At 43.6% G+C, this 22171-nt stretch overlaps 1 long non-coding RNA gene, 1 pseudogene and 1 gene segment (V, D, J or C); 1 reads left to right on the top strand and 2 right to left on the bottom strand.

Annotated features, from left to right (window-relative positions):
* Positions 1-12907, bottom strand: part of LOC114492091 — a 49334-nt gene extending 36427 nt beyond the window's left edge. The window contains 2 exon segments of the C gene segment in view: positions 12361-12666; positions 12816-12907. Of these exon segments, the coding sequence occupies positions 12361-12666; positions 12816-12861 (352 nt within the window).
* On the top strand, positions 344-19692 carry LOC118501569. The gene is made up of 3 exons (XR_004904192.1): positions 344-612; positions 1179-1250; positions 17951-19692. It is a non-coding gene; the product is annotated as an uncharacterized LOC118501569 (long non-coding RNA).
* On the bottom strand, positions 1284-1428 carry LOC114493716 (annotated as a pseudogene).
* Positions 19693-22171: the final 2479 nt, after the last annotated feature.

Below are 22171 nucleotides of genomic sequence, written 5' to 3' on the forward strand. Positions count from 1 at the left end.
GTTTTTGGTTTTTGAATGTTGTGCAGAGCTGCTGTTATACCGGAGGACCTTGCCTTTTTCACCCTGTGTATGTGTGATGTGTATGTATGTCACTGTTTGGTGACACTGATAACTTATTTGTAAGCTTTGCTTAGGACCTAATTAACATCAGTACCTCAGGTAGCTTACAAAGTTGGCTTCTGAGGCTTTAATATAGGAATATAGACTTTCTGGTCTTTTTCTCTCTCTCTCCACAAATATAACCAGATAATCCTCTGTCTGGGACTTGGGAACCATGTTATTTTTTGTGAAAACATTCTAAAGAGTTGTTTTAGAAAACCTAGGAAGGTGTAAGACTAACGACAAGCCACAGCCTGAAGCTCAGGCTGCTGACTTGAGCACAGATGGGAGAATGTTAACAGCCAAGAAATATGAGGTCTTTGGCTCCTTTCCCAGAACTGCCAGGCTAAGACCTTGGCAGAGATTCAACAGGAAACTGAACTCTATTTGCATATCCTTTTATACATGGGAGATTAAAAGCTTCAACCTTGAGTGATCACAGTTTTTGAGAATCACAATGAGGCATTAAGGAGGAGGAGTGTCCCAAGGGAGATGAGCTGGAGTTGAATCAAGGTAGGTGTGAGGTTAGCAATGACTTTCAATTCCCTTTGATTAATCATGAGTGTATTTCATTTAGTTAGTTCTTTTTAAAATTTTATTCTTATTGGGTCAAAGCTAGGCAGAAATCTGTGCTTCCCAATTTTGGGAATCTGTCAAATCTGATTTCCTTTGTCCCACAACTACTTCCTTCTCATTCTTGCCGTACAGAGACCTACAGCTTATTAGTGCTGAAGGAACCGTAGAGATCATCTAATATAAACTCTCTATTGTATAGATGAGAATCTGGGGTTCCAAGAGGGTAACTGATTTACCTAAAGTCACACAAAAAGAAATAAGAGTTTTGACTCCCAAACAATTTTTTTTTTTTATTCAACAGGCTGCTAGCTCTTCTTAGCATGTGAAAGTTTCCTCAGATCTCAGATTGTTGCTTTCCAGCACATGGTTTAGTGCAGATATTCTCATAATCTTCTCCCATCAGAACATGCATTTCTGGCATAGAGGAGCTTTGAGGACTGAAATGAGGCTATTTATCCTTGGGATTCATTTAGGGATTCATTCATTTTGTTTTCTTGGCCCAGTACCATAGTAAGAACTAATCCCATGTAGACAGCATGGGCAGAATGAGGATGGACAAATGCCATGCCTCACAGGTTAGTAACTAAACTTTATAGCTTCCCTTTAAAAAATGTGCCCGAGGTATGAAACAGTTCTGGCCACCAACACAGGCTTCAAGCTAGGATGAGCTAAGGACTGTACGTCTGCTTTGCCCCTGACTGATATAAGAGCAATACCACCACGCAGGTGTCTTCTTACCCGTTGCCAGAGGGTTGTAGCTTCCTTTTTAAGGATGGGATAATATCTATCTATTCCTAAAAGGGTACATTAATTAAATGTATCCTGAGACTGGGGAGGTCCTGCAGGAGAGCATCCTCAAAGCTGGATAAAGCTGAACTTTCTGAAAATTGAGACCCCCTAAGTCCAGCTATTATCTTCGACATCTGAAGCAAGTCTATTGGAAAAAGATTTGGGATAAAAAATTAATTCCCCTTGTTGCTTCTGGTAAAGCTGGGACTGGCCTGGACCACCTTCATCTGGTACAGACAAAGGGCAATAAAGACACAATATGTTATTGGGAGCCAGATAATCACAATAATGAACTTGTCTTTGAGGCTTTCACTATCATTAGTGCAGGGAAATAATTTAGAGAGGTTGTCTGGCAAGAACGGTCCTGTTGAGGTATTTTTATGAAAAATATACTGGTAGCAATTTGGATTTCTTGCATTGGAAAAATGGTTGTACTCATTGTCAATGTTCCCTCTCATTCAATATCTTTTATTCTTTTCTGGGTAACAACCACTTTCCTTCAGACCATTAAGAATGGAGGGAATGAAGTATTAGCATTATTGAGCACCTTTGGTGTACCAGTAACCCAGGTGTGCCAGGTTCTTTCTAACAGTGATTTCATTTAATCTGTGTAATGTCTCTGTGAAATAGGTAGTATTGTCTCTGTTTTGTGGGTGAGGAAATAGAGGTTTAGAGAATTGGTAAGCAACCTTGTTCAGGTCCTCCATGAGTAAATGAAGAGCTGTGATTCTTACCCATTTTTGTCTGATTCCAGAGCCCATGTTCTTTTTACTATTAAAAGAACTCACATATAAAAACAAATTTATAGACCAAAATATATTTTTTAGACCAAAATTTTAAACTTGTTCATTTTAAGATCAGTGAAAGGACCTTGCCAAAGTTAAGGACAATTTTCAGATTATTGTTTTCAAATTCAATGCATATGAATACTTTTGTGAATGATTTAGCTTATTTACTTTTATATGTTAATTTACCCATCTGCACTATCTTGCCACCTATTTAAGAGAGAAGCATATACCTACTTCAGTTGTGCCATGAAACTTATTGTTAACACACTAAGGATGTTTTCATCCATCTGCAAATGTGGGAAGGATTATAGAAGGTAGTTATCTGGAACCTGGACAAAAACCCCACTCCCTTCTTTCTTTTAGTTCTGCATTACATGTTTTGGTTTTCGCCTCTTTCCTCCAATGTCCTAGAAGTCAAGGGCTAATAAAAACAACTGTGAAGGACAACTAGCACCACCCAAGGGCAGGAGTCAATTAGACATGCTAACCATCCTGGCATTCTTCAGAACAACCCCTCTGACCAACAAGGCTTCGGGAAGGGTCACTCAAGACTGCTTCCTCAGGGGCCTTCCTCACCTTTTGGCCCAACCAGATCTGGATGCAGTAAGTTGGAAGTTGAAAAAAACTGGGAAAATTCAAAGGGTCAGAGTGAAGAGGTTGTGTTTCACATGAGAATAAGAGTGTATTTGGGAGAGGAGGTCTGTGGGTGACAGGAAGAGAAGCTCTGGACATGATCTAGCCACCTGTGACGCCAGTGTCAGATTTAGGCAGAGACCTGAGAATGTGGAACCAAGGCACACAGCCATTTCCTCTATAACCCACTGGGTCCAGTTTGCATTTATCTGTAATCAAATACTCAACTGATTCTGTCTGACTCAAAATGTTATATATACATTGCATATACACATGTGCACACACTCATGCACACACAATACATGTGTTGTATTGTGTATATACAACAGTCCTCCTTTACATGCAGTTGCCTTTCTGCATTTTCAGTCACCCTCAGTCAACTGTAGTCTGAAAATGTTAAATAGAAAATTACAGAAATAAACAATTCATAAATTTTAAATTGAAAATACAACGTAAAGAGTGCAGTCCCAAGTCTGAGCAGAGTGGACGTGCAGGCCTGGGGTGGGGAGATCCAGCTGGAGAAAGATTGATGATTGTATATGCGGGTTCGCCTTTGTTCTGTCTGCCAGACGGGCTTCCCCTTCAGTTTCCCTGTGGGTCGCTATGGTGAAAGCACCATAATACTGGGCTGAGGCCTCCCGTTTTAGTCTGTTGATTTGTAAATACAACTGATTTTTGATCTTCCTGATGATAACAAATCTCCTCTCCATGGAAGATGGGTAAAGCTTAACATCCTGGAAGGACTAATTTTGGAAACATGTTTACATGGTCTTTTGGAACGTGGCTGTACCAGTTGATCCAGAGGAGTCCAAAATTATACCCAGAGGTGTTACAGGTGATCATATTAGGGAGTCCCTAGCATTTCTCATGCCCCCGGCCACGCCCCCCATAAATCCATTAGCTGATTCAGTGACTGGACCTCTGGTAAAGAGAAAGTATTGATAAGAATTGTAAGAAACCAATATTATAGTACCTCCAAAATGATGACTCCTGGATTATTACCATAAAGAAACAGCACAAGGAAGGTCAGCCCAGGCAGATAGCACAGGATGGAAAAATGTCACAAACACACAGTAGAGGCGATTGGTCTTTTGGATGCAAACTGTAAGGATGGAATCATGGGGACCCAAAAGGATGTAGTTCTGTCCTCTTTGCATAGCTTCCTTTTACAGAAGAGAGCCTACTGCAGTCAGAAAGGACTCTGAGAAGATACTGGATCCACTCTTTTACCCACAGATATGGTTTTAGAAAGCTTTAATTGGCTCCAGAAAAAGGAAGCTCTTAAGTTGTGTGGTGAAGCAGCTTTGGAGCACACAGCCTGGTCTTGCGTCACTCACCAGCACTATGACCTTGGGCAATGCCTTAACCTCTCTTTGCCTTGGTTTCTTCATCTGTATAATAGGGATAATTATTGCAATGGGTTTTATGAAGATTAAACAAAGCAAAGCAGGTCGCTACTTTGAACAGTGACTTGCATGTAGAAAAGTACCCCTGACTGTGGGCCATCATTTATTGTTATTAGCAGCACCTCTTTATAGTTGTTGATGATTTCAAGTTTTCATTTTTAACTTCTTTTTGCTGAAACCTCAGCGTATTTTCTCTTTCTCTCAGCTCATATGTAACGGGATGACTGACCATAGTTACTGAGGGTGAGAGCTGGAAGGGCCCTCAGGCTGTATCAGTTCCACTTTCTTCACCTTATAAATGAGTAGGGGGAGGTGACTTGATGAGCTCAAGTTCTCACAGGGCAGAACTTTGTTTTAAATGCAGGTCCCAGTGGGTTTCTTTTCTATTGTGTAATAACTGTTCACGTGCCACAATTCAGCATTGCCTAATTTCTCCAAGACTTACTCAGGATACTGTGGAAACATACCAGGTGTGTGACCCTGTGGGAAGGGCTGATCAGTGCTGAGTATAATGATATTGTCATTCTTATGATCTTCTAGCACCTCACTGGCTGTATTTATTTATTTTTTAATCCTATTTATTTATTTTTTAATCATATTTTTAAGTGACTTTTAGAGAGGGGAGAAGAAAGAAGGAAGGAAGGGAGTGGAGAGAGAGAGGGGTTGGGGAGAGGGAGAGAAGGGAGAGAGAGCAGAGAGAGAGGGGAGGGAGAGAGAGAGAGAGAGAGAGAGAGAGATCGATTGGTTGCCTCTGTATGCTGCCTCCCAGATAAGGAATTGAAACTGCAACCTAGATATGTGCCCTGACCAGGAACTGAACCTACAAACTTTTGGTGTATTGTCTCTGAGTGGAAGGCAGGCTCTGGCCATTGACCCACCCATTGTTCAGCAGAGACAATCAGGGGCACTGCCGTGGGGACAAAGGGCAGGGAGTGAGGAGCAGGGTCCCTAATGAGTGGGGTTTCCTTAGGTTGAGATGAGAGGGGAGGATCAGCCTTTCTTCTTTCACTGGTAGCATGTACTGAGGACCTGCTGAGTGTGATGTTAGGCACTCATTGGAAAGCAAAAGAACCTAGGGAAGGGTTGAGATTGCAAGGAGTTTATTTAGAAAGAGGTAGGCAGCAAAGATTGAGCTCTCTGGAGTTCTTCAGGGCTCTATACTCCCACAATACAGGGGAGACTTCTTACTCTTCAAGCCACAAAGGCACTCATTATAAGGGGCTCGGCTTGGCTGAAGTAGAAAGATTTTCCAGCTGACTGGAGGGGGAAAACTGCACAGAAGGTGTGTGGGCTGGAAATACACAGCAATAGAGTGCTTCCCATGGCAACCAGATGTCAGGGAGTAGTGGAAAGAGTTCTTGACCAGGAGTTGGGGAACCTGTGCTCTCTTGGCTTTGCCACTAGCTAGTTGTATGATGGTGGGAAGGTCACTTAATTTTTCCACTCCTCGGTTTTTACGTCTTCAATTGAAAAGTTTGAACCACGGGGTGACTGAAGTTTTTCGCTGTTTCAATGTGTGTATGAGTGTGTGTGTGTGTGTGTGAGTGTGTGTGTATGTGTGTAAGGGGTGGAGCTGTAGGGCAAAGGGGACATCCTTCATACAGAAAACATACTGATGGTTTGGATGCTGATCAATGGACTAGCTGTGAACTCATTTTTAAGTTGATTTTTACCACAGAGGAGGGTTACTGCTACTGTGCCATATCTCTGTTTTAACTTATAGTGTCTGTTATACTGGCCCCTTTGTGGTTCTATGTGTCCTTATTTGTAAACTAGGTGCATGAAGCCCTTCTTTTCCTCCTCAGACGACTGGGGCAGTCAATCCCCTATCAATCACTCATGAGGGTAACATGTGCTATGCAAACACAGTTTAGGTCCTTATGCAACAGGAGGCCTTGGACATGGCAGAGCTACTCATGACACAGCCTTTTCCCCCTTGGCATCGTCCCCGTGGATGTTGGCTTTACTTCTCACTGTCTCTGAGCAATACTGCTCACTTCTGTCAGGTGGCGGGTGGAGATGGAAGCTGCATCTGTGGCCTACCTTAGGCATCCCCAGATGTCCTGGAGGATGAATCTCTAAAGCTTTGCTAGGAATTTTAAAGATACTCCAGCTTTTGCCCTGGCTGGTGTGGCTCAGTGGATTGAGTGCTGGCCTGCGAACAGAAGAGTTTTTTGATTTCCACTCAGGGCACATGCCTGGGTTATGGGCCAGGTCCCCAGTTGGGGGCGCTTGAGAGGCAACTGATCCATGGATTTCTTACACATCGATGATTCTCTCTTTTACTTTCTTTCTTGTCTCCCTCTTTCTAAAAATACATAAAATATTAAAAAAAGAGAGATTCCAGCTTTCCCCACAGGTACTCCACATTCCCCAGGTTTATGTATGGCTGGCTTCCCAGAGACAAGGAAAAAGCAAGAACCTCACTGAGGTGTACACATGTTTTACTTCAGTGTCGCAGTCTACTGGGCCAGTTTCTAGAGACACATGTGTCTGGAAGTATAGATGAGGCTGCAGATTCTCTCCTGAGGCTGCTGGAGTAGATTCATTGTGCGGATCAGTGGAGACAGGAGCCATCTAATTTGTATACTCTCCTTTTATGGCTAGGAAGAACCACTCCTCAGCTCATAGCAGGTGGTCAGTGGGGAGAGAAGGCAACAGGCCCAGTGTTACATCTCCCATGTCCTATTTGTCAGTGATTCAGTCCTGCCATCTTCCATTTCATGTTTTAAATTTTGGCCTTTTTAGGACTGCTTCCTCCCCACTCTGTGCTAATCAACAGAATTCTGTTACTTGCGCTTGAAAAATGAAAGTTTGAACGATTCAGGAAAGAGCTCTTAGCAAGATAAGAAGAAAAAATTATTGGCTCTTTCCCCAAGTTACAGAAAAGCTGGTATATCATAAAGCAGGACATGAAAATATTATTTCTAACAGAAAAGTCTGGCAAACACCCAGATTCCAAGTAGTATTGTACCATCCCTGCCCACTTCCAGGCCTTTGTTGAGCTGTGGCCTGATTGTAAACTTTCTCAAACCCTGGTTTAAAATACATATTTTCCCTGGCCACCCTGATAACATATTTTATCTCCCTGTAAATCTCTTACATGGCAGTCATCATCATCTAACATATATTTGACTTTGTATTTACTTTCCCTAAAATAAACTCATGGGCTTCTGAGTACCATATACCTAGGAATCTAGAAAGGCACCCAGCACATGGTAGGTGCTTAATAATTGCTATTGAATAAATAAATCAAAGTTATATTCTAGGAAAGCAATTTTAACCTCCAAAAGTCCATACTTTGTATTAGTTATCTTTCTTAATAATTTATTATCCTAGCAATATATTTGTACTGACATTTGTTTTTTTGAAAGTTATAAATATTCATGAAGTTTTGTTCTTAAGCCAGCAAAGAATAATTTAAACTTTCTTATTTTCCCGCATGTGTGCAGGTAAACAGAAAACTTATGGCTGTTAGATTTCTTATTTAAACACAGAATGTAAAGAAGAAATCTACAAGCAATTGCATTTTGGCTTGATTTCTTTGTACTGTCACCAGGTTTTTTTCTATTGAGTGTGGCATGGTGGCGGCTCCCTGTTCCTCGAGAGCCCTTGAGAATCCCGGGTATGTGCTCAGAGAATCCCTTCTGTGTTTGATACACACTGCTGTACACTGTCACCATCCATAATGCATTTGTGTATGTGTGAGTTGCTAAGAACAACAAGAACCCAGAGATTCTGCATTCTTGAAGAATTGCCAAAATCATTTGGCGGTGGTGGTGGCGGTGATTGTGGTAGGTGAGAGAGAGTTAGGAATTATTTTTTGTTTAGGAAAACATGTTATTGTGACTTTGGGTTATGAAATAGCTTGCTCTAGCATGTCTGTTTGGAGGAAAAGTTTGCAAAATTCCTTTATGAAATAAAGTAGAAATGTTCAGCTCTTTCTCTGATAGGTTGAGCCTCAGGGCCTGGGGCCTTGGAGAGGAAAGGTGGTGAAGGACAAAGCCTGCTCTTCCCCCCATTTTATCCCTGCCCTGGCTGGGGGCGGTGTGTGCAAGGAATGCAGGAATACTGATATGTGCTCTCCGAAAGTAGTTGTTCGGCATTCTAGAGCACTCTATTAGCAGCCCTTTGGACAATCTTGTTACAGACTTGTTAGCATTTTGTTAGTGGATACATGCAGTTTAGAAAAGCACCTAAGAGGGCAACATCAGCACCAGTCTTGTGCGATACTGCATTCCCAGCAATCAACACAGTGTAGGGTACATAGTACTCACTCACTAAATACTTCACTCATTCATTCAATGCATTTGTTGAATGTGCATTTGTGCCAGATTTATTCTAAGTGCTGGAGTGAAAGCAATGAACAAAACAAACAAAATCCCCAACTTGTGGAACCCTATTCCAGTGGAGGGCTAGACAACAAATAAAGAAGCAAGTCAAATATGGAGCACATCAATGGTGATGAATGCTATGGAGGACAATTAAGCAGGGAGGAGGGATGATATTTGCTGGAGGAATAAAAAATTGTTCTGACAAAAAAATCAGAGATGCATAATCCTGTCACTTCACTTAATACGTGAGGGCAATGTATTAAGTTGAAGAAGAGTGAAAAAGAATTCTCAATTCTGGAGATTCTTCGCTTCATCAGTGTGGATGCACATCCTGTCTGAGACACTGCAGCGGGCTCAGACCCTGCCTAATGCAGAGTTTGGTGGAACTCAAGTCTCTCCTTTGCACGGTGGCTCCTGTACCTTAATTTACCACAGTGCTTTCTGATGTAGTTTGCTTATTTTGAACGCAGAGAACTGTGGACAACAGCTATTGGGGACTTATGCTGTCTTGGTATAAGTGATAATTTGGTATAGGCAGAGAAAATGGAAGAGGCCAATTCAGACACTTTGTCTCACCATCCTAATATAGATGGGTGGTCAAGTTAGCAATTCTATGCACCGGCCAGACACTCATGGAGTTTCTCTAGCTCTCTTCTCACTAGCCCCACAGCCCTAGAGCTTCCATTCTAGGCAGGCCCCTGAGACGGAAAGGAGAAAGCAGTCAAAGCATTAGCACCCCAGAAACTCTAGAGAATACCACAAGGTATTGCTTTTGACAAGCATCAGGAGGAAGAGTATGTAGGTTATTTCCCATGTCATGGCCCCAGAGAAGATTTGTGTACATGGGGGTGGTGCTCAGGAGCATGAGTGGCAGGGGGCTGGGTAGCACTGTCTCCCTTCAGACAAGGGAGTGAGGCATCTCTGGAGAGCAGCCTCGAAGCTGAAATTGCAACTGGTATTTTAAATTGGGGGAAGGAGAGGTGGGAGTGGAAGGAGTTAAACATTTCTACCCCACCCCCCTCTTCTGGGGACTGGCCAGGGAGTCAAGGCAACCTCTGCATCACACAGATGACTGGACTTCACACACTTGTTCCCAGCTGTTCTTTAATTCAGATATTATTATAGGTGATATATTTCTTTATTATATCCCACAGACCCTAGCCCAGTGCCAAGACAGGCAGCCTTCGACACAGGCCCAGTTCCCGGCCCTGCTTCTGTAACCTTCAGTAAGCTACCTAGTCTCTCTGAGCCTTAGCACTCCCATCTGTAAGACAGAGCTGAGAATGACAACCTCATGGGGTTGCCATAAGGATTAAGTGAGTCTACACCTACAAAGTGGTTGCATCCTTATGTGGTGATTGCTGGGGGAGGATACAGGAGGGTAAAGGAGTTGGTGGTGGAAGGAGGCTTGACTCTAAGTGGTCAACACACAACACAATGCACAGATGATGCGTTGTGGGATTGTGAACCTGAAACCTGTGTCACTTTGTTAACGAACATCATCACAATACATTCAGTAAAAGGAAAAAAATAAAAATATAAAAATAAAACATGAAAAAAGTGGTTGCATCTTATTGGCACTCAGTAGTTTAGTTCACCTTCCCCTTAATTATTCCACTGTACAGTTTGCTCTTTCCTATATGTAACATTTATTGAACAGCTGTACGCGCCATGCAATTGACTTACTTTCTATCACTAGCTTTTTACAACAACACTGTGGAGTTGGAACCCTTGTCATCATCATTGAAAGATGAAGAGACCACAGATGATTTTAGAAGACAGTGGGAAGCTTATGTCACGATCACAAGATCTCAGAGATACAGACCATTTGACAGGTCATTTGGGACCACTGCTCCATTGTCCCAGTTTCCTGACAGATGGTCACAGAGCATCAGTTTGAACAGGTCTGGTGACAAGGGCACAGGCCAGTTGCTCTCGTTTTGGACACACTTGGAGATGGCCTCCTCTGTGGTTCCCCCACTCCCCTGAATCACATGCTGTGTCCTCTGGCACAGACTCCAGAGTCTGAAACCTGCCACCCTTCTTACCAGCTGTGGAAAGTTACACAGGTATTTTAGCTTTTCTGTCTTCATGTCCTCATTTGTAAATGGAGATGATAATAGAAAATGCATTGTAGGGTTGTTGAGAAAAATTAAATGATAGAACACATGTAAAGAGCTTAGAATAGTACCTGGCATATAGTAAGCACTCAGCAGGTATTGGTGGTATAGAGCTAACATAAGTTTTATGGATTTGTCCAGTTACTTTAGCTCTTCCCTCATCAGACACATTTTCCCAGTCTCTGTCAGAGTACCTAGTGGGTCTCTTCCTAGGAATCTGCCTTGTAAGCCTTGTAATACTGTGGTACCAAAACTGTGCCAACATCAGCATAACCAGCTTCCTTCCAAATGTTCTTTTTTCCAAAGTCATCATTACAAACTGGGAGAAGAATTATATCCTTTCAGTCTCAGAGATGCACTTCACTTTCCTGCCTAGCATTGATTTCAAAGACGAACAATGGATGTGAATAGCAGGTACAGGGCCAGAGGGGTTGTGATGGGGCCTGTGTGGTAATTTGTACACATCCCAGGAAGGTGGGCTCTAAACTCCCTTCCCAGAATGTAGGGCTCAGGGTGCCTGATCGTATGTGGATCCCAGAACCTGATTTTATCCAAAGTCAGAGTACATACATAGAACCTTGAGACAGTTTAACCAAGTAACCATCCAACAGAGTGGGGCAGTGTAGGTAGAAGCCAGGTACAGGCCTATGGTGGAACCAGGACACTAGGACAGAGTGAGTGGGTTTGAATTGGAGAGTTGAAAAGAGAGATTTGCTGAAATGTAGCTGTGTGGGGAGACATATAATAAGAGGTCATGGAGCCCTGACTGGGGTGGCTCAGTTGGTTGGGCATCCTCCTGCAAAGGGAGGTACTGGTTCAATTCCTGGTCAGGGTACATGCCTGAGTTGTAGGTTCGATCCCCAGTTAGGGTGCATATGAGAGGCAATCAATCGATATTTCTCTTGTGTTGATGTTTCCCTCCCCTCTTTCTTCATCCTTCCCCTCTCTCTACAAATAAATAAGTAAAATATTTAAAAAAAAGGGATAAGGAAGAAATTCTCCAGGTTTTATTTCTAGCACATACAGAAGAATTGAAGAGGTAGAGAAGGAAACGAGGTCAAAAGGCCATATTCGGGCAGTAATCATCGATACAATGCAGAATGCCAGAGACTGAGCCTTGCCTTCCATGTTGGGCAACATGGCACGCAGTGCGTGCATTGATGAAGGAAGGCATTCTCCCCACCTTCCAAACCCTGCCTCTTGTATGACATCTAGATTCATGGTGTATATGGTTGGGAGAAACCGGACACCTGTCACCCGTAGTCATACTTTGGAAAGTGCCCCTTTAATCTATGCCTTAAGTACTTTGGGTGTGTGGCCAAATCTTTTATGAAGCTTAAAAAAACCCAGACTATTAAGAGTACACAGTGAATGCTACAACTCCTGACTTCGGCTCTTTCTCCCCTCTCTCTTGTCCCACACTGGGCCACACTCCACAGGAGGTTGCCTATCTCAGTACCATGGGAGCATATGAGCCTGAGGGAAAGGCTGTAATGTCAGCCTTCTCTGGCCCCAATTTCTTAAACTATTTACTGAGGAGAAAATCATGACCTTGTTAAAACTGCTGTTCTGCATTAATCTCTATGGTTTTTGAGCTGTTCATAAGTGGGCCAGCAGCAGGGTGGTAGTTGCTGGCACAGTAGTAAACTCCTTCATCTCTCTCTGATGCTTTAAGGATCTCAAGCACAGCCTGGTTGTTTGAATTATCAGTGTAAGCGCGGAACTTGTTCAAGAAACCAGGGCCATACATGCCTCCTTCTCGGTGTATGTAAGTCATTATGTTATCCTGGGTCTTCCTGTACCAGCTGATGGTAGTTATTGATCATTTCTCCTTCCATTGAGTACCTGAGGGTTGCAGACTCCCCAAAGGACGTGGTCACTACTTGGTCTTGAGACACCAACACCACAGCTGACATGGCTCCTGGGAGAAAAGATGTGAGAGGGGCTCATTGAGGACTGGGGCTGAGACCTTTGAGTAAGGAGCCCTGTCCATGAGCTCCAGGCCCTGGCATTCTTGATGCCTTGCTGTCACTCAGTCTGACTTGGTTGAGGCTCCAGGATCTGCCTTACCTGCCCAGAACAGGGTGACATGGATGAGTGAGCAGGTCCTCTGCATGGCTCCACTCAGACAGTTCTGCCTCCCAACTCACCCTCTGCCCGGGCCCTCCTCTGAGTCAATACCTTGACTGTGACACATTTGTGCCTGAGGAAACCAGCCTCTGTCGGCAGCTGTTCTCTTCCCTGAGAGGGCTTTTAGCCAATCACAGGAGTTTCGCAGAGCCTGTGGCCTGTTACTGGGATGACAACACCCCCTTTAAGATTGATACTGTGGTCCAGATAAGTAAGGACAATTGAGAAAAGGTTAAGAGAGCTTATTTGATTGATAACAAGGTTTCTGCTTCCTGCCCTAGAAGTTAAGCTTGATATTATTGCTCCATTTTAATGTCAGATGTACTTGTTATATGCTCTCTGGTGATGTCACAGCTAATGTCAAGAAGAATTATTGATATTTACAGCCATAATCAAAAGAGCCATCAAACGAGAAGATAGATGGTCTACCGGCGTTGTAACGATTTTTGCGCTTACTGCAACTCCCTCCAGGCAAAGTTGATAAGGGTGATTCACCCAAGTGTAAATGAGCAAGCCAATGAAGTATTGTCTCCAAATTTGAGCCAGTTCTCTGATTTTTATTGAGCTCATCTGTCTTTTCTGAAGGCGGGTCACCTGTGTTGAATTACAGAACCAAATACTGTGAAAATCTTGGAAATCAACACTACCTTCTAGCTTATGACAGCCTGACTTCACTTGCTTTCAAAACAGAGGCATGTTTGAACTTTTGTGACCTACACTTTTGAATTTAAAAAATTTATAAAATTTTGAAATAAACAGGTAAATTAATAATGGAAACTTGAGGGTACAGCAGAAGCTGGGAAGGGGGTCCCTTGGTATGTCAAGAAGCAGGAGCAAGGCAGCATCCAATGTCTGAGGATGGGTGCAGGACCTAAATTCCCATGCTGGCGGAGGAGAGACCCACCTCAACTTTCTTCTTTATCCCCATGTGACTTGGACCAGACTGGCCTGAAGAAATTCAGATGGAAGCAAACTCAACTTTGCTTGACCTCGTGGTAGTTGCTCTCCCTACCCTTGAGTGATCTCATTTACCTAACTGCCCATCTCACTGCCGTTCCCAGAGAACTAGTAGCAAGCACTTCAGGTGATCACATTCTCTGAAATTACAAGTTCCATCATCAGTGCCTGCTTGTTTGACACAATGATGCCCATTTTCTATCTATAGTTCTTTGAAAGTTGTTGAGGGCAGCTTCTCCGGACTTAGATATTTGATATTTTTAATTAATTAATTAATTAATTTTTAAGTCCTCACCTAAGGATATGTTTATTGATTTTAGAGAAAGGGTAAGCAACAGGGAGGGAGAAGAAGAAGAGAGAGAGGGGAAGAGAGAGACATTGATGTGAGAGAGAAAGATTGATTGGTTGCCTCCCCTATGCGCCCTGACCAGAGATTGAACCTGCAACCTAGGTATATGCCCTGACCAGGAATCAAACTGACAACCTTTTGGTTTTGGGATGACACTCTGACCAACTGAGACACCCAGCCAGGGCCATACTTGATCTTTTTATATCAGGTTGCCTACCTCTTGGAACATCCTATAATCTAGTCATTTTACTAGACACCAGTCCCTGAAGATTCATGGATAAATGACAGATGTGGTCTCTCCACTTATGTTCTAGCATGAGACCTCACCATCACTTAATGCATAATTTGCATAATGAATTTCTCCACTGCAGCTGTGATAAGCACGCCATAGAAGAAGCAGTGTTATCAGAGGATGTTACTGGGGCTAGGATCTGGGAAGGCTTCCCTAAAGAAGTGACTTTGCAAGCTGAGATTCAAAAACAAAAGTTACCCAGCAATGCTAGATAGTGTCATTTTGTCTCATCAGGTGTACTCTATTTCCTACTCTAGGAGTCTGAACTTAATGGACAACATCCACCTGGTTCCCTCGATCTCCGGTATCCCATTTAGTTTGGCCAGTCGGAGGTACCATCAGGAAACTGGAGAAAATGAGGAGGGTGAGGTACGGTGTTCCTACCCCACAGTCCTTGCCAGGCTGCAGGTTGGCAGAGGTTGCAGATTGGCAGAGGCTGCTTTCCTCTGCTGAAGACTACAGCTTCTCTCCTATACCTGCAGCATCCAGGAAAGGCTCCTCTATGCCGTGCTTCATGGTAGTAGCTTCTTTGTTGTCAGACCCAGGATATTACACCTTTTTTCTTTTGGTTTCCCACAACCCAGCTGCATTAGTTTCCTATGACTGCCTTAAAAATACCACAAACTGGGTGGCTTTAAACAATAGAAATGTAATGTCTCACAGCTCTGGAGGCTAGAAGTCCAAAATCAAGGTGCCAGCAGGGCCGCACTTTCTCTGAGACCTGCAGGGAATCCTTCCTTGCCCCTTTCTGACTGGTGGTGCGCTGCTCTCTTTAGTGTCTCGGGTGTGGCTTGTGGGTGTATCACTTCAGTTGCTGGCTTCCTGGTCACACAGTGTTCTCTCTGTGTCTCTGTCTTCATGTGACAACTTCTTATAAAGAGGTCCATCATGTTGTATTTGGGGCCCACTCTACTGCAGCCTGAGCTCATCTTAACTAGTTGCATCAACTTCAATGGCCCTATTTCCAATTATGGTCAATTTCCAAAGCTACTGGAGGTGAAGACTTCAGCATATTTTTTTAAGGGACATAATTTAATCCATAAGACCTGCCCATACCTTTGTAAATGCCCATTTCATTAGATTCTCTCCAATCATAACTTGAAGACCCCCTGTCTCCTGCTTTGACTCTACGTGATATACCAGGTATAACGGGGCTTGTGTAGGAAAAGATTATTCTATATAAAAAGTGAGGCTATGTTAAAAAAAAAAAGCCCTGAGGCAGGAGGAAGTGCTGTGGGCTTAAAGCTCCCCTAGTATCAAAAGAACCATTAGCCGGGCTCAAAGAAGCCTGTCTTCCTAGATAATTACTGTTGAATTCTTCCAAATTATCCAGGAAGTCATTCTGAAAAATCCCAAGAATGTGCTTATGTTTATGACTGTGACTTTTATCTGCCATTGATTAGAGGCAGTTTTAAAAGCTGATTGCTAATGGGCAAAGCAACCTTCCTTTAGGCCTGAGTAGAAGTGAGTCAGCATTAATAATAAGTCAAAGCCAGAGGTAGAAGACAGTAGAGGGGAGGGAACCAGTTATGATCTGGAGGAAACTTAGGGAAGAGCGTGGCTAGGTGTGCCATGCCTGGTCCGGGAAAGTCAGGACCTGCCACAGGCCCCTTGGTCTTCTCCTGGCACGGGGCAGGAGCAAGACAGCACTTGAACACAAATGTAGCCTATCTCGGGGTGCCCGGGTGGAAGGTGGAACAGTGGGCCAGGGCCCCGCCCTTGGACTCTACCTTTCTCAGACTCGTGCAGGCCATGCTTTTTGTGTTGATTCTATGTCAGGGCCAGCAATTAGGCTGCAACTTTCTATGATCTGGGGGATGCCTGTTCTTTCACATAATTTTTCAGGAGAATTAATGTTTCTTTTCACTCTGTGAGGAATAAATGAGGTGATACTTGCAAACACTTGGCTCATTGTTTGGCTATTTGTTAGTTTCTTCCTTCCTTGATATCTTTTTATAAAAATAAGGATACCTGCCTGAGGCAAAAGTGGTTTGGGGAGATTCATCCATTCATTCCTATAACCTCCATCAGCTTACCATTTCTTGACATCTTCCTAATCTTACATGTTATGAAAATACAGCCTCAAGGCAAGTTCCTGAGGGATCTTCCAGTGAGATTGCTATCCCCCAACCCCTCATTTGCAGAAATTCTGAAGTTGCCTTTGTATATAGTGCTTTACCACATACAAATGCTGCCTTACACTTGTTATTGGGTGTGTCTTATCCCTGGTGTAATCCCCCCAAAGCACGGTGTGGAACCCATACTGCTCCTCAGAAGTGCTGATTGAAGTGAAATGATTTTTTCTGCCCAAAGGATGTCTGACTGGAATGTGAGTTGCTGTCTATGATCTCAAAGGAGAACTAAGGGAGACCAGTGAGGAGATCATTCTCAAAATCATGGTCATAGGAAGGACCTCAGGCCTTTGGGTTGTAGCTTTAAAGACAGACTATATCACTGTAGGAACTTCTGTTCCCTTCACCCTGACAAGAGAGGGGAGGCTTAAGAAAGACACTGCTGACCCTAGCATGTGAACTGCCACCACACTTCCTGCTTTTCTGTGAGTGTAAGATGTCTAGAGATGGCTGTGAGGCTGAGGTACTTAATATTTCATTTTCAGGGCCATAGTGCTGCTCAGGGGTCCCAGGCAAATTAACCAACAGATTACATGGCATTGGAAGAAGATGTGTTATTGGCCTCAGCGAGATCAGGAGGAAGAATGAATGATCTGAGGCATTAGGGACTTTAGCGAGCCCTTGAAGTCATGTTTCAGCCTTCACTTCCCACAACCTCAAGCAGGGGGCTGCTTTTTCTGTTCTTCGAGTGAGTTCCTTGAACTCATCCATTTCTCAGCCCAAGACTGGGCTGGACAGGGTCCTGGAACTTGGGGGTTCTTCTCTTTTCATGCCTCCTCTAGTTTTCAAGAGGGAGCTATGCCTCTTGAAAGTACAGTGTCTCAGAGACCACTGTACTTAGGCTGGGAAAATCTAGATTTGTATCAGACACCATCCTTACTGCAAATCTCTTAACTTCTCCAGGCCTTGATTTTCTAAACAATAAAATGCGGATACTATTGCTTCGTGTGGCCATGAAATAATGGATGTGAGTGCACTTGTGATTGATTTACAGTTAGACTGGCACTGGGGTCAGCTGACCATTATGGAAGGTGGGAGGGGCAGGACTTGGCTTGTGACCTCTCTGGAGGCAGGGGAGAGGCACCATGCATAGGGCAGCACAGTAATAAGTCCCCTCCTTTTTCACGGCAGTTTAAAGAATCTAAAGGGAGAAGTGGCTTTTATGAATAAAGTTGCTCTGGAGACCAGGGTCATAGAAGTCTCCTAGTTGGTATATAAAGTTCAGGGAGCCATCTTTTTTCCTCTCATACCAGTATATGGTATGGTTGTTCATTTACTGTCCTGTCATTGGCACTGCAAATTTTGATTCTTCTAAAAGGAACAATATCTCTCATTTCTCCAACAGACATCTGACTGATTCCTGGAAGACAAAATTAAGGTAAAAGGAAGATAGAAGAACTGAGGAGCCCTATCGGTTGGTATCAAGAAACTGAAGTATCAGGTGGGATTACAGAGCCACCTTCTATTTAGTCTTTCCACCAACTCTCCCAGAGTAATTCTCTCAGGGGAGTCCTTTTTCGTTCACCCAGCGATTGGGCAAACATCCCCTGACTTCTATGGTGTGTTCAGGGCTGGGGCTGGGATCTGTGAGGGTGACAAGATTTCAGGCTCTCTGGGCTTCACCTGGCCCAGGAGCTGCGGGGCCTGCTCTTCTGACGCTCTAAGGCTGCTCCTACCTGTACAGTCAGGAGGTAGGAGTGAGCAGACCCACTACTGGCTCTGGCCTGTACTGAACGGGCTCTGCTTCTGGGACAGGCTCCTGGCCCTTTCTCCTCATCTCAGCCTTTAGTGTCTCAGGGACTTGCCTGTGGGCTTGCCAGCTGATGATGAGGAAAGAAAATGAACTTGGATCAGCAGATGTTCTGCCCCCAGAGAATAGCTTCACCTGTTATACAGATGGTATGGGGCCCTTTTTCCTTCTGCTGCCACATGGCAGCGTCTCCCTTCTAGATTGAGTCAAATTTTTAGCAAGGGAATTGTTGATATTTAGCTTCAGACAGCTTTTTAATGGTTCTTTACCCTGTTTTTGGAAGTTCTTTTTATTATTTGTTGCAAATAGATTCATTCCAGATCTTTATTTTTGTAACAAGAGAGCCGCTTCTTGGGAAGGGAGATAGACTTTGCCAAAATACCACTCTTCCACAGGACAAGAGCCCATAACTGTCACACAGAATTTAACAGAAAATATTGCATTGATGTAATTCTGAGTAGCAGTTAAGTGCCTGCTATTATACTCTGCCTGTATTAAGCACCCCATAAATGTTGATGCTGGACTGAAGAAAACACAGCTCAAAATAAACACAATTGGAAGACAAAGGAAGTGGAATGGGCAATGCTAATTAGATGAGAAAAAGCAAAGTTAAAGCATGGAAAAAGTTAATAGCATATTATAGAATTATCTACTGAAAGAACAAAGTAGAACAAACTAAAAATAAAAAGGAAACTACATCAGCTTAGATCAGAGGAATGTGCAGGCAGAGAAAAGCTGGAGAGGTAATTAGGATAATTATCTCCATGGAGTGGTTCTCAATCTTGGCCACATATTGGGATCACCTGGGGAGTTTTAAAAATTACTGAAGCCTGCATGCTACCCCAAGAGAGTCTGATTTATTCTGGGGTGGGGTCTGGGCATCAGAATTTTAAAAAAGCTCCCTAGGTAATTCTGATATGCAGGTGAGTTGATGACCACTGGTAAGAGATCACGTAGTGCACAAGGCTTATGATAGTATTGTCCTCAGCAGACAAGACAAAGCCTGTGGCCAGGTGTCACCTGTGACTGGGTGAGTCTACCAGCCTTCTGCACCTTATCCTTTCTCTAGGACCAGCATGGACCCTCAGTGGCTCTCCTCCCTGGTGACTGTTCACACTGGTCTCTTACAAACCAGAGGATATGAGAGCCTGCTTTGGTCAGCATGAGCCATCTCCTTGCTCCCCTGAGCTCCTGCAAGTGCTGGGCACTTACTGAGTGCTTGGTAAATATTTGCTTGGTGTTATGGTCCTTGTCCCTCTGGGGTCCTTCTGTACTGATTGAAATGGGCTAAGTCTGTGGTTCTTGGTTCCCCCTCTTAATCCTACACTGACTTTCAAGATCCAGCCGGGGGGGTCTGGCTAGCTGTGATTGCTTACACTGGACCAAACACATCACTGTTTATGTGTGAGATACCTGGGGTTTAGCCCTGCATCAACACCAGACCAACAAAATAATGAGTTCTTGCTGAATTTCAACTTTGTGTTTTTCTCCTTTCATCCTTTCTCCTTTCCTCTTCCTCCCTCCCTCTCCTATCCTTCCTTCCTTCCTTCCTTCCTTCCTTCCTTCCTTCCTTCCTTCCTTCCTTCCTTCCTTCCTTCTTTTTCTTGTAATTCCAAGGCTCACAGAAGACCACAGCCATCCAAGAAGGAATGAGAATGACTTTCCATCGAGAGTGAAAATATGGGAGTGTGCTGAAGTGGCCACCTGTATTTAGAGGGATGAATACCATTCACTCTCTTGGAACTGCTGATTTCACAGTGAAGATTTGCTGCCACACAACACAGAGAGAGCTCTGGGTAGATGTAAAATTATTGCTGTCCATTGGAAATACTTTTTGATTTCCGCCTTGCTGGAATAACTGTGCAGGCTCAGCGAGAACATAGAGAGGCCAGAAACAGAAGTTTTCATGCTGAGAAGAGACTAATTTTATGCCTTTGTTGTCTATCTAATCATATGCATAGAGTCTATTTATAAAAAAGCAAAAATAAAATAATGATAATTTGTACTTCCATCCAACATATGCCAATAAAGAGGAAAAAGCTGGAAAAATTTGAGATCTGTTACTAATTTAAAAGGAACTGAATAGAAGCCCCTCCTCCTTTGTACTACTTTTCTGCATATGAGAAAAAGCACATGCTGTTTCCCTCCTCTGAAATGGAGGAAAGTATTTTGTTCAAGGTTCTTGGTTGGGAGAAGGGCTAAGGGATAGGTCAGAGACAAGGAGCAGATAAAGGGTTTTTTTTTTCCTTTTTGGTGACAAGAACTTAGGAAAAAAGTAGAATATAGATGCTTTAGTGCTTACATGGAGCTCAAATTCTCTATCTCTGGAACTATACAGCTGTGGAATTAATCTTATATAAATGTCCAAGCTGGCATTTGTTCCCCAGACAGAGGGTGGTGACATGATGCTGGAGGGCAATTCTCTGCCTTGTCTCCCACAGCAGAGTAAATAAGGGCCTCTATCCTTCAATTAAAGGGAGAGGAGAGGACTGGAGGAGGCCTCCCCACTCTATCTCAAGTAGAAGAGAGGGAGGTGACCTGATTTTCTGGGTTGGGTCCATGCTGCCAGGGGAGGGGAACTGCTAAGGCAGAGAGGCCTCCTTCTTTCCCTGGGAGAGGGGTGTGGTGGGCCCAGCTGCTGGACCATCTGGCCCTCCATGCCAGGGGCACTTGTAGCCACTGAGAAGAACCTGCATCATCTGTGCTCCGTTTGGTTGGCCTTCCTGCCCAGACATAGTTGTTCTTGGGCTCTGAGCTAACACACCTAGTACTGTCACTTAGTTTTACCATAGGTTGGGAGGAGAAAGGAATGAGGCTGAAAGAATGTCAAAACTCCAAAACATGGGGCCAGCTCTAAAGATATAGAACTAAGACCCCACTCTACGGTGCTTTGGGGAAGGCAGCTGTATAAATAAAAATAAAAATAAAAAAGAGGTCATGAGGTAGCATTGGGGCTAGAAGAAGAGAATTCCTAAACTAATTAAGTGGTAAATTTAGTATTTGAGCAGATGTTATTCCTATAGCAGCTTGGGTCACCATAACCAGTGCCCTCATCACACACTCTGCATCTGCTGCTGCCCCTCCCACCTCCTGTGCACCTTTGATTTTCTGGGGCTTGTGGTGAAGTTTGTTGGAAAGTGTAGATGGGTATAGGGGCAAGGACTGGGGTAAACACAGGATGGGTGCAAAAGTAGGTTTGCAGTTGTAAGTACACGGAACACAGAGTTTATTCTTGTATTATTGTTTATTAATTATTTTATTATTTTCCATATGAAAATCTGGAAACCTACTTTTGCCCCACCCTGTACTATACCTATCATATTCACCACAGCTGGAGACACAGGATTTAAGAATGGTTGTTTTATGATCTCCACTGCACTGTTGTGTTAGAGCCTAGTTTAGAATTGTGAGTGCTGTTCTGTACATCACGATCTGACAAGTTAAAGGGCTATAAACACTGAGCTGTGTGATGAACACTTAGTATGAGTGAACAAACAGATTATTGAATAGAAATACAAGCTATTAAGCTGGCAGGGCTTTAATTGCCAAGTAGTCTTAGAGTTTGCTCATGTGCATGACTGAGTACTGACTGTATGCACTTGGGAAGTTACTGAGCAGGGCAAAGGAACTACTATGTACAGCAAGTGTGCCCTGCAGGATGAACAACCTTGGCATCTATCAAATGGAAGTACATGGTGAGTGATATCATGATACATGACAAAGGACCCAGCATCAATCTAAGATGAGAGCAGAATCCAGGCCATGGCGAGAAATCAGGGATGTTGGATAACAGAAGCTGCCTAGGGAATGGCACAT

Source organism: Phyllostomus discolor, chromosome 1, assembly GCF_004126475.2.
Source record: "Phyllostomus discolor isolate MPI-MPIP mPhyDis1 chromosome 1, mPhyDis1.pri.v3, whole genome shotgun sequence".
In the NCBI taxonomy this organism is placed as follows: Eukaryota; Metazoa; Chordata; class Mammalia; order Chiroptera; family Phyllostomidae; genus Phyllostomus; species Phyllostomus discolor.